This window comes from Anomaloglossus baeobatrachus, chromosome 3 (genome assembly GCF_048569485.1).
Source record: "Anomaloglossus baeobatrachus isolate aAnoBae1 chromosome 3, aAnoBae1.hap1, whole genome shotgun sequence".
In the NCBI taxonomy this organism is placed as follows: Eukaryota; Metazoa; Chordata; class Amphibia; order Anura; family Aromobatidae; genus Anomaloglossus; species Anomaloglossus baeobatrachus.
Genome location: NC_134355.1, coordinates 580,066,003 through 580,084,353, shown reverse-complemented (window position 1 = coordinate 580,084,353; position 18,351 = coordinate 580,066,003). Strand labels below are relative to the sequence as shown.

Below are 18,351 nucleotides of genomic sequence, written 5' to 3'. Positions count from 1 at the left end.
AGCGTATCCTGCAAAAGCAATCCTAAACCAGGGCTTGTAGCCATATCCACTGTATGCACCAGCGACAACTACAGCGTATCCTGCAAAAGCAATCCTAAACCAGGGCTTGTAGCCATATCCACTGTATATACCAGCGACAACTACAGCGCCCTGCAAAAGCAATCCTAAACCAGGGCTTGTAGCCATATCCACTGTATGCACCAGCGACAACTACAGCGCCCTGCAAAAGCAATCCTAAACCAGGGCTTGTAGCCATATCCACTGTATGCACCAGCGACAACTACAGCGTATCCTGCAAAAGCAATCCTAAACCAGGGCTTGTAGCCATATCCACTGTATGCACCAGTGACAACTACAGCGTACCCTGCAAAAGCAATCCTAAACCAGGGCTTGTAGCCATATCCACTGTATGCACCAGCGACAACTACAGCGTATACTGCAAAAGCAATCCTAAACCAGGGCTTGTAGCCATATCCACTGTATGCACCAGCGACAACTACAGCGTATCCTGCAAAGCAATCCTAAACCAGGGCTTGTAGCCATATCCACTGTATGCACCAGCGACAACTACAGCGTACCCTGCAAAAGCAATCCTAAACCAGGGCTTGTAGCCATATCCACTGTATGCACCAGCGACAACTACAGCGCCCTGCAAAAGCAATCCTAAACCAGGGCTTGTAGCCATATCCACTGTATGCACCAGCGACAACTACAGCGTATACTGCAAAAGCAATCCTAAACCAGGGCTTGTAGCCATATCCACTGTATGCACCAGCGACAACTACAGGGTATACTGCAAAAGCAATCCTAAACCAGGGCTTGTAGCTATATCCACTGTATGCACCAGCGACAACTACAGCGTATCCTGCAAAAGCAATCCTAAACCAGGGCTTGTAGCCATATCCACTGTATGCACCAGCGACAACTACAGCGTACCCTGCAAAAGCAATCCTAAACCAGGGCTTGTAGCCATATCCACTGTATGCACCAGCGACAACTACAGCGTATACTGCAAAAGCAATCCTAAACCAGGGCTTGTAGACATATCCACTGTATGCACCAGCGACAACTACAGCGTACCCTGCAAAAGCAATCCTAAACCAGGGCTTGTAGCCATATCCACTGTATGCACCAGCGACAACTACAGCGTATCCTGCAAAAGCAATCCTAAACCAGGGCTTGTAGCCATATCCACTGTATGCACCAGCGACAACTACAGCGTACCCTGCAAAAGCAATCCTAAACCAGGGCTTGTAGCCATATCCACTGTATATACCAGCGACAACTACAGCGCCCTGCAAAAGCAATCCTAAACCAGGGCTTGTAGCCATATCCACTGTATGCACCAGCGACAACTACAGCGCCCTGCAAAAGCAATCCTAAACCAGGGCTTGTAGCCATATCCACTGTATGCACCAGCGACAACTACAGCGTACCCTGCAAAAGCAATCCTAAACCAGGGCTTGTAGCCATATCCACTGTATGCACCAGCGACAACTACAGCGCCCTGCAAAAGCAATCCTAAACCAGGGCTTGTAGCCATATCCACTGTATGCACCAGCGACAACTACAGCGTATACTGCAAAAGCAATCCTAAACCAGGGCTTGTAGCCATATCCACTGTATGCACCAGCGACAACTACAGCGTATACTGCAAAAGCAATCCTAAACCAGGGCTTGTAGCCATATCCACTGTATGCACCAGCGACAACTACAGCGTATCCTGCAAAAGCAATCCTAAACCAGGGCTTGTAGCCATATCCACTGTATGCACCAGCGACAACTACAGCGTATCCTGCAAAAGCAATCCTAAACCAGGGCTTGTAGCCATATCCACTGTATGCACCAGCGACAACTACAGCGCCCTGCAAAAGCAATCCTAAACCAGGGCTTGTAGCCATATCCACTGTATGCACCAGCGACAACTACAGCGCCCTGCAAAAGCAATCCTAAACCAGGGCTTGTAGCCATATCCACTGTATGCACCAGCGACAACTACAGCGTATCCTGCAAAAGCAATCCTAAACCAGGGCTTGTAGCCATATCCACTGTATATACCAGCGACAACTACAGCGTACCCTGCAAAAGCAATCCTAAACCAGGGCTTGTAGCCATATCCACTGTATGCACCAGCGACAACTACAGCGTACCCTGCAAAAGCAATCCTAAACCAGGGCTTGTAGCCATATCCACTGTATATACCAGCGACAACTACAGCGTATCCTGCAAAAGCAATCCTAAACCAGGGCTTGTAGCCATATCCACTGTATGCACCAGTGACAACTACAGCGTACCCTGCAAAGCAATCCTAAACCAGGGCTTGTAGCCATATCCACTGTATGCACCAGTGACAACTACAGCGTACCCTGCAAAAGCAATCCTAAACCAGGGCTTGTAGCCATATCCACTGTATGCACCAGCGACAACTACAGCGTATCCTGCAAAGCAATCCTAAACCAGGGCTTGTAGCCATATCCACTGTATATACCAGCGACAACTACAGCGTATCCTGCAAAGCAATCCTAAACCAGGGCTTGTAGCCATATCCACTGTATATACCAGCGACAACTACAGCGTATCCTGCAAAAACAATCCTAAACCAGGGCTTGTAGCCATATCCACTGTATATACCAGCGACAACTACAGCGTATCCTGCAAAAGCAATCCTAAACCAGGGCTTGTAGCCATATCCACTGTATATACCAGCGACAACTACAGCGTATCCTGCAAAGCAATCCTAAACCAGGGCTTGTAGCCATATCCACTGTATATACCAGCGACAACTACAGCGTATCCTGCAAAGCAATCCTAAACCAGGGCTTGTAGCCATATCCACTGTATGCACCAGCGACAACTACAGCGTATCCTGCAAAAGCAATCCTAAACCAGGGCTTGTAGCCATATCCACTGTATATACCAGCGACAACTACAGCGTATCCTGCAAAGCAATCCTAAACCAGGGCTTGTAGCCATATCCACTGTATGCACCAGTGACAACTACAGCGTACCCTGCAAAAGCAATCCTAAACCAGGGCTTGTAGCCATATCCACTGTATGCACCAGCGACAACTACAGCGTACCCTGCAAAAGCAATCCTAAACCAGGGCTTGTAGCCATATCCACTGTATATACCAGCGACAACTACAGCGTACCCTGCAAAAGCAATCCTAAACCAGGGCTTGTAGCCATATCCACTGTATGCACCAGCGACAACTACAGCGTATCCTGCAAAAGCAATCCTAAACCAGGGCTTGTAGCCATATCCACTGTATGCACCAGCGACAACTACAGCGTACCCTGCAAAAGCAATCCTAAACCAGGGCTTGTAGCCATATCCACTGTATATACCAGCGACAACTACAGCGTACCCTGCAAAAGCAATCCTAAACCAGGGCTTGTAGCCATATCCACTGTATATACCAGCGACAACTACAGCGTATCCTGCAAAAGCAATCCTAAACCAGGGCTTGTAGCCATATCCACTGTATGCACCAGTGACAACTACAGCGTACCCTGCAAAAGCAATCCTAAACCATGGCTTGTAGCCATATCCACTGTATGCACCAGTGACAACTACAGCGTACCCTGCAAAAGCAATCCTAAACCAGGGCTTGTAGCCATATCCACTGTATGCACCAGTGACAACTACAGCGTACCCTGCAAAAGCAATCCTAAACCAGGGCTTGTAGCCATATCCACTGTATGCACCAGCGACAACTACAGCGTATCCTGCAAAGCAATCCTAAACCAGGGCTTGTAGCCATATCCACTGTATATACCAGCGACAACTACAGCGTATCCTGCAAAGCAATCCTAAACCAGGGCTTGTAGCCATATCCACTGTATATACCAGCGAGAACTACAGCGTATCCTGCAAAAGCAATCCTAAACCAGGGCTTGTAGCCATATCCACTGTATATACCAGCGACAACTACAGCGTATCCTGCAAAGCAATCCTAAACCAGGGCTTGTAGCCATATCCACTGTATATACCAGCGACAACTACAGCGTATCCTGCAAAAGCAATCCTAAACCAGGGCTTGTAGCCATATCCACTGTATGCACCAGCGACAACTACAGCGTACCCTGCAAAAGCAATCCTAAACCAGGGCTTGTAGCCATATCCACTGTATGCACCAGCGACAACTACAGCGTACCCTGCAAAAGCAATCCTAAACCAGGGCTTGTAGCCATATCCACTGTATGCACCAGTGATAACTACAGCGTACCCTGCAAAAGCAATCCTAAACCAGGGCTTGTAGCCATATCCACTGTATGCACCAGTGACAACTACAGCGTATCCTGCAAAGCAATCCTAAACCAGGGCTTGTAGCCATATCCACTGTATGCACCAGTGACAACTACAGCGTATCCTGCAAAGCAATCCTAAACCAGGGCTTGTAGCCATATCCACTGTATGCACCAGCGACAACTACAGCGCCCTGCAAAAGCAATCCTAAACCAGGGCTTGTAGCCATATCCACTGTATGCAGCAGCGACAACTACAGCGCCCTGCAAAAGCAATCCTAAACCAGGGCTTGTAGCCATATCCACTGTATGCACCAGTGACAACTACAGCGTATCCTGCAAAGCAATCCTAAACCAGGGCTTGTAGCCATATCCACTGTATATACCAGCGACAACTACAGCGTATCCTGCAAAAGCAATCCTAAACCAGGGCTTGTAGCCATATCCACTGTATGCACCAGCGACAACTACAGCGTACCCTGCAAAAGCAATCCTAAACCAGGGCTTGTAGCCATATCCACTGTATGCACCAGTGACAACTACAGCGTACCCTGCAAAAGCAATCCTAAACCAGGGCTTGTAGCCATATCCACTGTATGCACCAGTGACAACTACAGCGTATCCTGCAAAGCAATCCTAAACCAGGGCTTGTAGCCATATCCACTGTATGCACCAGTGACAACTACAGCGTATCCTGCAAAGCAATCCTAAACCAGGGCTTGTAGCCATATCCACTGTATGCACCAGCGACAACTACAGCGCCCTGCAAAAGCAATCCTAAACCAGGGCTTGTAGCCATATCCACTGTATGCACCAGCGACAACTACAGCGTACCCTGCAAAAGCAATCCTAAACCAGGGCTTGTAGCCATATCCACTGTATGCACCAGTGACAACTACAGCGTATCCTGCAAAAGCAATCCTAAACCAGGGCTTGTAGCCATATCCACTGTATGCACCAGTGACAACTACAGCGTATCCTGCAAAAGCAATCCTAAACCAGGGCTTGTAGCCATATCCACTGTATGCACCAGCGACAACTACAGCGTACCCTGCAAAAGCAATCCTAAACCAGGGCTTGTAGCCATATCCACTGTATGCACCAGCGACAACTACAGCGTACCCTGCAAAAGCAATCCTAAACCAGGGCTTGTAGCCATATCCACTGTATGCACCAGCGACAACTACAGCGTACCCTGCAAAAGCAATCCTAAACCAGGGCTTGTAGCCATATCCACTGTATGCACCAGCGACAACTACAGCGTATCCTGCAAAAGCAATCCTAAACCAGGGCTTGTAGCCATATCCACTGTATGCACCAGTGACAACTACAGCGTACCCTGCAAAAGCAATCCTAAACCAGGGCGTGCAGAGGAATAAAAGCCAGGCGTGCACGAATCTGGCGAATGACAAAGAGAGGATATTAAAGGGAACCTGACAGCAGAAATTTTGCACTAAACCTAAAAGATGCCCCCTGTGCAGCTCCTGGGCTGTATTCTGGAAAGGTTCCTATTGCTATTGTGCCCCCTTTTAGACCAAAATAAATACTTTATAAAGTTGTACCTTTTCCTATGCAAATCTTGTTAATCGTATACGGGGGCGGGCTGTCTTGTGTCCGTTATCCTGCCTCCTGCTGCTTTACATCGCCCCCTATCGCTCAATTTCATACCTCAGGACGCCGCCCAGTGCGCCCCAGGTCTCGCGCATGCCCCGTGCCACTCTAGCGGGACTGTGCACAGTGTGACCACTGGTGACGTGTTGCGCAGGCGTGAGATTATGGGCGGCGCTGTCATTTTCATCAGCAAGTACCCGCCCATAATCTCGTGCCCGCGCTTTCCCCTCTGCCTCCACCGTTCTGCGCAAGCGCTGGCCAGATGAACCCACGTCACCTCTTTCCCATCTTGCCCTGGAGCAGGAAATAGATGGGAGGAGCGGAGCAGCATAAGGCTATGTGCGCACTAGGCGTTTTTTTCACGCTGCGTTTTTATGTGCGTTTTTGTCTAAAAAACGCACGCACCCGCGGCTAAAAAAACGCGGCAAAAACGCATGCGTTTTTGCCGCGATTTGGTGCGTTTTTTGCTGCGTTTTTGCTCACTGCGTTTTTAATCAGTGCACAATGCCATTAAAGATTGTTGATGAAAAAAAAAAAAAAAAAAAGGTCTGATGTCATTTCCTTCTTCAAAATGTTCATTGTATGCAGGAGAGCAGACAGCAGCTGCAGAACTACAAGTCTCAGCATCCTCCATTCACTAGTGTATGCAGGAGAGCAGACAGCAGCTGTAGAACTACAAGTCTCAGCATCCTCCATTCACTAGTGTATGCAGGAGAGCAGACAGCAGCTGCAGAACTACAAGTCTCAGCATCCTCCATTCACTAGTGTATGCAGGAGAGCAGGCAGCAGCTGCAGAACTACAAGTCTCAGCATCCTCCATTCACTAGTGTATGCAGGAGAGCAGGCAGCAGCTGCAGAACTACAAGTCTCAGCATCCTCCATTCACTAGTGTATGCAGGAGAGCAGGCAGCAGCTGCAGAACTACAAGGCTCAGCAGCCTCCATCCAGGACTGTATGCAGTTTTTTGCCCAAAAAGAAAAAAAAATGACATGGGCTTCGCCATATTTTTGTATGCTAGCCGGGTACAGCAGGCAGATACGGGCTGCCCCCAACCCCCAGCTGCCTATTTGTACCCGGCTGGGAACCAAAAATATAGAGAAGCCCTTTTTTTTTAATTATTTCATGAAATAATTAAAAAAAAAAAATGACGTGGGCTTCGCCTAATTTTTGAGTCCAGCCGGGTACAACTAGGCAGCTGGGGATTGGAATCCACAGTGCAGGGTGCCCATGCTTTCTGGGCACCCCCACTGCGAATTGCAGTCAGCAGCCACCCCAGAAAATGGCGCTTTCATAGAAGCGCCATCTTCTGGCGCTGTATCCAACTCTTCTAGCTGCCCTGATGCCGGGTGGCTAGCTAGGTAATAATGGAGTTAGGGCTAGCTGTATATTATCAGCTAGCCCTAAGCCCGAAATTCATGGTGTCACGCCAATATTAGGCATGGCCACCATGAATTTCTAGTAATGATAAAAAAAAAACACAACACAGAAAAATATTTTTATTAGAAATAAAACACAACACAATTAGTGACTCCATCTTTATTGAAATAAACCCCCCTCCGCAGTAATCCTGGGTCAGGGTCCCGCGCCGTCCAATCAGGATCCAATATCATCTGATCGGTTTGCTGGAAGGCAAAGCGATCAGATGATGTGTCAGGATCAAGTGCCTGAATCCCATCACACATCAGCTGATTGTATAAAAGCCGATTATACAATCAGCTGATGCATCAGTAGAAAAAAAAAAAAAAATAATACTCACTTATGTGCTGTGGTGATTACCGGCAGCTCCTGGAGCGATCGATTGGACAGGAGTCTGATCCTATACGATCGCTGCCGGAGCTGCCGGTAATCAGCTGATGAAGTCCCCTGACGGCAGGATCAGCTGATAGCCGGCCGGGCGCGAAAAAGCCGGCGACACCGCGATCAGCTGATGCGTCAGGTGACTGCATCAGGTGATCCCTCGCCAGGTCCTGCAAGCAAGGTCCTGCCCCGGGGAGACTGCACACCGCCAGAGCGGCGGGACCGGGAGGAGATGGGAGCGGGCATGGCACCGGGACCCTGCGGACAGGTGAGTATATGACATTTTTTTTTTTCTACTGTTCACTTTGGTTTTCGCCGCTGCCTCCACCTCCCGCCCAGACATGGCGCCGCACGGAGCTGACGTGCACAGGACGGGAGGTGGAGGCAGCGGTGACGGTACCGGGAGGATTCCTGCTTCTGTGTTTACCAACAGAAGGAATCCTCTTCCTGTACACGTCACTGTAGTGCCCACCCCTTGCGTTTATAGCTGCGTTTTTAGTCATAGAAACACAGCTATATGCGTTATTCATTGCGTTTTTAACATCTCATTGAATTCAATGAGTGAAAAACGCAGTGGAAAACGCAGAAATAATTGACATGCTGCGTTTTTGTGGTCACCACAAAAACGCAGCTAAAAAAAAACGCTGTGTGAGGACAGCACTTCTGAAAACCCATTGACATTGCTGGGGAAGCAATGTCACTGCGTTTTCAGCACAAAAACGCGGTAAAAAACGCCGCTAAAAACGCGGCAAAAACGCCTAGTGCGCACATAGCCTTACGGTGGAGGCAGAGTGAAAAGCGCGGGCACGAGATTATGGGTGGGTACTTGCTGATGACAATCACAGCGCCGCCCATAATCTCATGCCTGCGCAACATGTCACCAGTGGTCACACTGTGCACAGTCCTGCTGGAGTGGCACAGCGCATGCGTGAGACCTTAGGCGCACTGGGCGGTGTCCTGAGGTATGAAATTGAGCGATGGGGGACGGCGTAAAGCAGCAGGAGGCAGAATAACGGAAACCAGAGAGCCCGCCCCGTGTACGATTAACAAGATTTGCATAGGAAAAGGTACCACTTTATAAAGTATTTATTTTGGTCTAAAAGGGGGCACAATAACAATAGGAACCTTTCCAGAATGCAGCCCAGGAGCTGCGGAGGGGTAATCTTTTAGGTTTAGTGCAAAATTTCTGCTGACAGGTTCCCTTTAACCCTAGAAGGATAGAACACATACCTGGGGCCTCACAGGCCTGCTAGGTTACTTGTTTTCTATGGTAGATTTCTATGGTTGTGCATTCTAGGGTTAATTTTTTTTAAATTTAGGGTTTTTTTGTGCAAGTTAAACATAAAATAATGTAAATGTGGTATAAGCAAAACTGTGTCAATGGACTGAATACAGATTACAAGTCTCTTATCCACAGCAGTGATTTAAAAAAAAAAAAAAAAAAGCACACATAAGGCCATGTGTACACATTCAGTATTTGGCTAGTTTTTTACCTCAGTATTAGTAATACCTGGTGTCGGGTGGTCCAACCAGGTTTAAAAAAAAACACGGTTCAGGCCTGGAATTGATCCTGGATATGTGGCCGGACGTCTGTCCCCATAAAAAACTATGAGGACCAGAATCCGGCGTGTCTCTGGTTGTAGTCAGATGCGCCCCCACCCTGTGTGACACCGTGCCTGACTGCTTTCAATCAGAGGTGCTGTGACTGCGTCTCTATTGCTGTAAAAATAAACAAAATTGGCGTAGGAACCCCCCATACTATGATACCCAGCACAGATAATGCCTACGGCTACAGGCTGCAGCGTCCAGCCCTGTGCTTATCTTAGCCTGGTATTAACCCCTTCACGACCATGGACGGATATATCCGTCATGGATCGTGTCCCGGTAAGCCCCGCCCCCTGCCGCGGGCAGGCGGCGTGGATCGGCACACATATCAGCTGTTTTCAACAGCTGACATGTGTGCCTACATGTTCCGAGTGGAATCGCATTCCACCCGGAACATTAACCCCTTAGATCTCGCTGCCAAAGTCTGGCAGCGAGATCTATATGCGCGCGGCCATCTTTTTTTCTTACCGCCGCCCCCTCCGGACGTCACGTGAGTGATCACGTGACGTTCGGTGGTTGCCATCGTAGCACAGGGTCATGTGATGACGCCTGGTGCTACGAAGTTTCACTTTCATTCTTCCTCGGCACGGAGCAGAGGAAGAAAGAAAGTGACTATTTCTGCTGTTTACAGCGGTATAGCTGTAATCAGCAGATAGCAATCAGCAATCGGATTGCTGATCGCTATAGCCCCCTAGGGGGTCTAGTAAAATAAAATAAAAAAAGTAAAAAAAAAGTTTTAAAAAATTAAAAAAAAAACAAAAAACCTAAAAGTTCAAATCACCCCCCTTTCCCCCCATTGAAAATTAAAGGGTTAAAAAATAAATAAATATACACATATTTGGTATCGCCGCGTTCAGAAATGCCCGATCTATCAAAATATAAAATCAATTAATCTGATTGGTAAACGGCGTAGTGGCAAAAAAATTCCAAATGCCAAAATTACGTTTTTTGGTCGCCGCAAGTTTTACGCAAAATGTAATAACAGGCGATCAAAACGTAGCATCTGCGCAAAAATGCTACCATTAGAAACATCAGCTCGAGACGCAAAAAATAAGCCGTCACTGAGCCATAGATCCCAAAAAATAAGAACGCTACGTGTTTCGGAAAATGGCGCAAAACGTGCGCCACTTTTATTGGACAAACTTGTGAATTTTTTTAACCCCTTAGTTACAAGTAAACCTATACATGTTTGGTGTCTACAAACTCGCACCGACCTCAGGTATCATACCCACACATCAGTTTTACCATATAGTGAACACCGTGAATAAAACATCCCAAAAACTATTGTGCCATCACACTTTTTTTGCAATTTTTCCACACTTGGAATTTTTTTGCTGTTTTCCAGTACACCATATGGTAAAACTTATGGTTTCATTTAAAAGTACAACTTGTCCCGCAAAAAACAAGCCCTCATATGGCAAGATTGATGGAAAAATAAAAAAGTTACGGCTCTCGGAAGAAGGGGAGCAAAAAACAAAAACGCAAAAACGGAAAGTGCCCCGGGGCTGAAGGGGTTAAATTAAAAGGAACTGCATGCGGCTTTTTAAAAACATTATTTAAATAAATTTAAAAAAACGGCGTGCTGTCCCCCCCCCAATTTTGATACTCAGCAATGATAAAGCCAACAGCTGGGGGCTGGTATTTTCAGGCTGGAGAGACTCATGGTTATTGGGAGTCCCCCAGACTAAAAATATAAGCCTGCAGCTGCCCTGAATTGTCACATCCATTAGATGTGACAATCCCGGAACTTTACCTGGCTCTTTCCGGTTGCCCTGGTGTGGTGGCAATTGGGATAATAAGGAGTTAGTAAGAGCTCACAGCTGCCACTAGATTAGTAATGGGAGGTGTCTACGAGACCCTTCCATTACTAATCTGTAAGGCTAGTTTCACACTTGCGTTGGACGGGATCCGTAGCATTGTGTTGTGTGATGCATGCAACGGATGCGTTGCATATAGTAGCACAACGCAATGCTACGGATCGTACAAAATAACGGAAATCTTTTTTTTTTCTTTTCTTACAGTTTACCGGCAGCTGACTATTGTGAACGATCAGCTGATCGCTCTTAATAGCCGGCGGCTGAGCGCTCTCACATGCCGGCGGCCAAGCGCTCAGCTGAGTGCCCTGACATGCCGGCGGCCGAGCGCTCAGCTGAGTGCCCTGACATGCTGGCGGCCGAGCGCTCAGCTGAGTGCCCTGACATGCCGGCGGATCAGCTGAGCGCCCTGACATGCCGGCGGCCGATCGCTCAGCTGGTCGCCCTGACATGCCGGCGGCCGATCGCTCAGCTGGGCGCCCTGACATGCCGGCGGCCGATCGCTCAGCTGGGTGCCCTGACATGCCGGCGGCCGATCGCTCAGCTGGGCGCACAGGCATGCCGGCGGCCGAGCGCTCAGCTGGGCGCACAGACATGCCGGCGGCCGAGCGCTCAGCTGGGCGCACAGACATGCCGGCGGCCGAGCGCTCAGCTGGGTGCACAGACATGCCGGCGGCCGATCGCTCAGCTGGGCGCACAGACATGCCGGCGGCCGAGCGCTCAGCTGGGTGCACAGACATGCCGGCGGCCAATCGCTCAGCTGGGCGCACAGACATGCCGGCGGCCGAGCGCTCAGCTGGGTGCACAGACATGCCGGCGGCCGATCGCTCAGCTGGGCGCACAGACATGCCGGCGGCCGAGCGCTCAGCTGGGCGCACAGACATGCCGGCGGCCGAGCGCTCAGCTGGGCGCACAGACATGCCGGCGGCCGATCGCTCAGCTGAACGTTCGGCCACCGAGAAATAAAATAAAGTTTGTGATAAAAAAAAAAGAGCATGCGCAGTGAAAAATAAAGGTTTCCGCTGCTCAAAAAAACGTTACATGCAGCGTTACATCCGCCCGATGCTCACTGACGGTCAGCGTCAAAACAACTGATGCGCTGCGGGGCGGATGCAATGCAAGACCATTCGTTGCTATCCGTAGCTAATAGAAGTCTATGAGGAATATAACGGTTTCCTGTAACGGTTACCGTAATTCCTCAAGGCTGCGGATAGCAACGGAAGCCGTCCAACGCAAGTGTGAAAGTAGCCTAAGTGAAAAGAAATAAACACAAACACCAAACACGCAAAAATCCTTGATTTGAAATAAAATACAAAAAATCCACTCAGGTCCATTAAGGTCCCATGACAATTCTAGCTTTTCTTTGAAGTTTTTAGCATCCAAACTGTCCAAGATGAATAGCCTCTGAGCGGACTGCAGATCAGCTTGTGACAGTCCTGGATGGACATTCTCTCCCTCCTTAAAATGAGCCAAATAGTGTCCCTAAAACAATCCATAAGGCGCTAAGCGTCCTGGATGGCTCCTGCAGTGTGAATCCCAGGGAAGAGTCCATAAAGTACCGAATTCGGTACTATAGGCTGGCTCTGGAGACACGTACTATGGTAGGTACATTACCACATCTTGCAGTTCCTGATCAGGACCTGAATGGAAGCTGCATGAGATGACCAGCTGAAGGACCTTCCACCTTATTAATTCAAGAAATTACTCCCGAAGTAAGAGAAATATATTAGGCGGGATGTACCCCTCCAAAATATAGGGTATTATATACTATCCCCAATAGTGACATAAAGGCTCATTCAGTTTACTTATACCAAATTTCATAGAGTGCACAAGTAGATTTATTGTGGAATCACCTATGTGCCTGGTGTATCACATGTGTAATGTCTTTCATTTATGCCACTTAAAGGGTTTGTCCACTACTAGGATAACCCCTTCTCATTCCCCATGTTCACCCCCACAAAAATATCAAAGCCTATACTCCCCTCCGATGATGTGAGTACATGCGTTCCCGGGGCTCACATAACATTGTTATGACACACTAGCCCCACAACCAATCAGCAGCAGCTTCTCTGCCCCGCCTTCAGACACTTAAAGGGGTAACAGGATGTGAGCTCTGCAGCTGTCACTTCCAGTTAATTACTTAAAGGGACACTCCTATCTCCAAGATCTTATCCCAAAATGTAGTAGGTGTGATAATATTATTAGCAAATATCTTCAATTAGAACTGTACTATAGTTCTCCTGATACAGCCATGTCTTACCTCATGTGGTGGGCATTACAGTAGTTTAGGTATCCATGGTTATCTCCATGCATATAGGGACAGTTAGTTGCTAGTGGCCGTATCCATGGACACCTAAGCTGCAATGCCCTGCACATGAGGTAAGTGATATAGCTTATCAGGAAAACTAGACTACATTTCTAATTGGAGGTATTTTCTAATATTATTATTATTATTATTATTATTATTACACCTACTACATATTGGGATGGGATCTTAGTGATGGGAATACCCCTTTAAGTATTTAACAGGAAGTAAGTGACAGCCGCAGCGCTCACTTCCTGTTACTTTGTGGTGAGGCGCACGTCACGGTTTAGACGCTCCTGATTCATTAAGAAGTGTGTCCCTATGAATCGACAGCGTCTGACTACAAGAGGCTGGAGAGAAAATCACTCTTCTTGATGAAAATATGTATTAGAGTTAAGCATAAAAGGCTTGTACCCAGTCCAGTCTCCCAGACGTGGCGGGGTACAGTAATTGCAAGAGGCGCCCAGAATGCCAGGCGGAGGACTCTCGGAGTTAAAAAACCACACGTCTGAATGAGGCCTTACTACATTATTTGCCATTTTCCATGTTAACCGGTGATGATTTACACCGAAGGCGAGCTGAGTAGCGCAGACCCTGGAGGAGATGCTATCACTATGCCGCCATTACATGCTCCCTGTGTAACGGACACAACGTACATGAGAAAACGGAAATATAGTAGCCAACTCACAAAAAAGAATCAGAAACAAAGAGTAAAATGAATAATCTTTATTGTGACAATAATTAAAAACTGGGGTGTAATGTCAGAGAAAATGCACAAGATGGCGTAGCAGAGAGAGAAAGAGCTGGTTAGAATAAACAGATGTACTGCCAACAATGGGAGAGACCTAATCACAAGTCACTATGTGTAAATCAACTCAATGGCCAGTGCATGAGAGCCCCTGTGATATAGGAAGACCAATACAATGGCATAAAGTAAACAATATTAACTAACCTTAAAGCACTTGCTCACTGCTGGAGTGGCACCAGATCCCAATCAACGCATGTTTCGGCGATAGCCTTCATCAGGGGAGCGTCCAGAAAACTAAAATATAATAACCAACCCACAAAAAAGAACCAGAAACAAAGAGTAAAATGAATAATCTTTATTGTGACAATAATTAAAACCTGGGATATAATGTCAGAGAAAATGCACAAGATGGCGTAGCAGAGCAGCAGAGAGAGAAAGTGCTGGTTAGAATAAACAGAGGTACTGCCAACCTAATCACAAGTCACAATGTGTAAATCAACTCAATGGCCAGTGGATGAAAACCTTTGTGATAAAGGAAGACCAATACAATGGCATAAAGTAAACAATATTAACTAACCTTAAAGCTCATGCTCACTGCTGGAATGGCAGTAGGTCCCAACCAACGCATGTTTCGGCGACAGCCTTCATCAAGGGGGTGTCCAGAAAACTGAAACAGTCCAGTGACTTTTCCACCAATGGTGCTAATTGACATTTGTTGTCATTTTCTTACAGATTGACATGTTGAAATCAGCAGAGGCTTTGACGTTCTTCATATTGACAAGTTTTTTCTGTTCTGGGATCACTACAGGTAAGAAAAGTGATCTGCCATTACAGGGCGGCACATCTTATGTGACATTGAGTGTTTCAGCTTGTTGTAAGTCTTTTTTTTCCTGCATGGGGTACACAACATTGTGGCTCTGCATTATGGAGCTGCTCGCCCACGTAGTGAATGTGTGTGGTGCTATATACTTATTAAAGGGGTTCTCTAAGCATACAGGTCCGGTAATATGATAAGATAGCTCATCAGTATGAGTTTAGTCTGGATCCGACACAGCTTTATCTATTGTGTAGCAGCCACTGCCAAGTGCCATGCATCAGCTCCTATGCAAGAGAATGGAACTGATCTGCAGGACCTGGCAGCGTCCGCTACACATTGAATAGAGCTGCTCAATGAAACTCCAGCGTAGCTTTGACTTTCTGGTGTCCTAACAGCCGGAGATGCTCATGCCTCTTCCCACATTATGCACTCATTGCACTGGCTTGCTGGATTATAAAGAGCTCATCAGATGACTGTGTTTTTTTCTCTATTGTGTACAAAAAAAAAAACAGACCAATTTTTATCAGTGCTTGGTTCATGTGATAGTTTGTGCCATCAGTCATTTTGTATGCAAAAAGAAAAAATTTAAATATTTTTTAAGGATATGTTCACACTGCATCTTTTTCTGCAGCTTTTGGGCGGCTCCACTTCTAAAAAAGCTGAAAAAGTGTCCACAAAACTCTTCCTATTAATTTACCGTATTTTTCGCTTTATAAGATGCACCTGATTAGAAGACACACCCCCAAATTTGGTGAAGGAAAAGAGAATTTTTTTTTTAATGTTAAACGGGGTCCATCTTATAATGCCAGTGTCCGTCTAACAAATCATATAGGGTATATCTCCCTCATAGCCCCCCCATCCTAAAATTAACCCCCCTTAATCTGCATATGGCCCCCTTATATTGAATATAGCCCCCTTGTGCTAGGACACGTCCCCCAGTGATGCCACATGTTCCCCATTGATGACACACATCCCCTATTGCTGGCACATGTCCCCTATTTATGGCACATGTCCCCCTGTGCTGCCCATTGCCCCCTATGGATTGCACACATCCCCCTGTGCTGCCCATGGCCCCTATAGATAGCACACCTCCCCTTTGTTTGATATGGCCCCTATAGATGGCACACCTCCCCTGTGTTAGATATGGCCCCCATGCTGCTGCCCATAGTAAAATAAAGCACTCTTTCCTTACCTTCTCAGCGCTGTCCCTCCTCGTGTCTCCCTCCGTGCTGCTGCTCCTCCTCCACTTCCTGATTCTCGGTGCCGGTCATGTGATCGGCACAGCTGAGTGATGATATCTCTGCGTGCCTGATGACAGCGGCAGCAGAGACACCGGGAGATCAGCGCTGGAGGTAAGTAAAGCTTTATTTATTTTACTATGAGCAGCAGTATGGGGGCCATATCTAACACAGGGGGGGATCATGGCTTCAAAGGGGGGCGCAGGCACATATAATATGCACCGCTGCCCCAGCCCATCACCGTGGTGCGGTTTCAGCACCCCAGATGATGGACAGCGGCAGTGCATATTATATGAGCGGGAGCAGGAGATCAAAGGCTCCCTCCTGCAGCTTTCATAAGCGCCCAGCACCACTCCAGAGCTGCCCTCACCTCCCCTGGACCCTGCAGTATATATAATATATATATATATATATATATATATATATATATATATATATATATATACCGTATATATATATACCGTATATATATACGGTATATATATTTTAAGGGGGTAAAAAGTATATCTTATACTGGCGTATAAGACGACTTTTTACCCCCTTAAAATAATGGCTACAGTGGGGGGTCGTCTTATACGCCGGATATACGGGGGAGGGGGGGGGTGTATGTACACTGCAGCGTCCATGGGAGGTGGGGGCAGCAGCTCTGGAGCACAGGGGAACGCAGCCTTTGATCTCCTGCACCCGCTCATATAATATGCACAGCCGCTGTCCATCTCCAATGGTGCTGAAATCGCACGCAGTGAGGGGCTGGAGCAGCGGTGCATATTATATGAGCCTGCGTCCCAGTGTGATCGCACATGTCCCCCATGTGTTAGATTTGGCCCCCAGGCTGCTGCTCATTCTAAAATAAAAAAGCTTCACTTACCCCCTCCAGCGTTTCTCCCCGTGTCCCTGCTTCCACTGTGATCAGGCAGAGAGCTCAGGCTGCTGTGCCGATCACATGACCGCACTGAGAACCAGGAAGTGGAAGAACAGAAGCACGGAGCCAGACAGGAGATAAGGAAAGAGGGTTTTATTTTACTTTGGGCAGCAGCCTAGGGGCCATATCTGACACAGGGGGACTTGTGCGATCTATAGGGGCCATGGGCAGCACTATGGGGGCGATATCTGACACAGGGGGACTTGTGCGATCTATATAGGGGCCATGGGCAGCACTATGGGGGCGATATCTGACACAGGGGGACTTGTGCGATCTATATAGGGGCCATGGGCAGCACTATGGGGGAGATATCTAACACAGGGGGACTTGTGCCCATTATGGGCCCCGGTGAGCTGCTTCTAACCCCCCAGATGTATGCCCTGCCAATCCCCCCCCGCCGAGCCGCGGGTGCAGGCCCCACAGAGCAGCAGAGTTGTGTGTATTTGTCTGTATGTAGCAGAGTTGTATGTGTTTGTCTGTATGTAGCAGAGTTGTATGTGTTTGTCTGTATGTAGCAGAGTTGTATGTGTTTGTCTGTATGTAGCAGAGTTGTATGTCTTTGTCTGTATGTAGCAGAGTTGTATGTGTTTGTCTGTATGTAGCAGAGTTGTATGTGTTTGTCTGTATGTAGCAGAGTTGTATGTGTTTGTCTGTATGTAGCAGAGTTGTATGTGTTTGTCTGTATGTAGCAGAGTTGTATGTCTTTGTCTGTATGTAGCAGAGTTGTATGTGTTTGTCTGTATGTAGCAGAGTTGTATGTGTTTGTCTGTATGTAGCAGAGTTGTATGTGTTTGTCTGTATGTAGCAGAGTTGTATGTGTTTGTCTGTATGTAGCAGAGTTGTATGTGTTTGTCTGTATGTAGCAGAGTTGTATGTCTTTGTCTGTATGTAGCAGAGTTGTATGTGTTTGTCTGTATGTAGCAGAGTTGTATGTGTTTGTCTGTATGTAGCAGAGTTGTATGTGTTTGTCTGTATGTAGCAGAGTTGTATGTGTTTGTCTGTATGTAGCAGAGTTGTATGTGTTTGTCTGTATGTAGCAGAGTTGTGTGTGTGTGTTTGTCTGTATGTAGCAGAGTTGTGTGTGTTTGTCTGTATGTAGCAGAGTTGTGTGTGTTTGTCTGTATGTAGCAGAGTTGTGTGTGTTTGTCTGTTTGTAGCAGAGTTGTGTGTGTTTGTCTGTTTGTAGCAGAGTTGTGTGTGTCTGTTTGTAGCAGAGTGTAGTACCATTGTTTCAGTCCAGTTGTGG

General features: G+C 47.4%; 1 protein-coding gene across 2 annotated transcripts in view; it reads left to right on the top strand.

Moving 5' to 3' along the window:
- The window catches only part of PIGX (phosphatidylinositol glycan anchor biosynthesis class X), a 69,758-nt gene that overhangs the window by 12,725 nt on the left and 38,682 nt on the right, over positions 1 to 18,351 (top strand). The window contains exons 1-2 of one of the 2 annotated variants that reach the window (XM_075338706.1): positions 13,709 to 13,772; positions 14,861 to 14,936. In XM_075338706.1, coding sequence (XP_075194821.1) covers positions 13,755 to 13,772; positions 14,861 to 14,936 — 94 coding nt within the window. In that variant the 5' untranslated portion in view covers positions 13,709 to 13,754. Of the gene's footprint in view, positions 1 to 13,708; positions 13,773 to 14,860; positions 14,937 to 18,351 lie in introns of those variants that run through there. The other variant, XM_075338707.1, reaches the window with a different exon arrangement.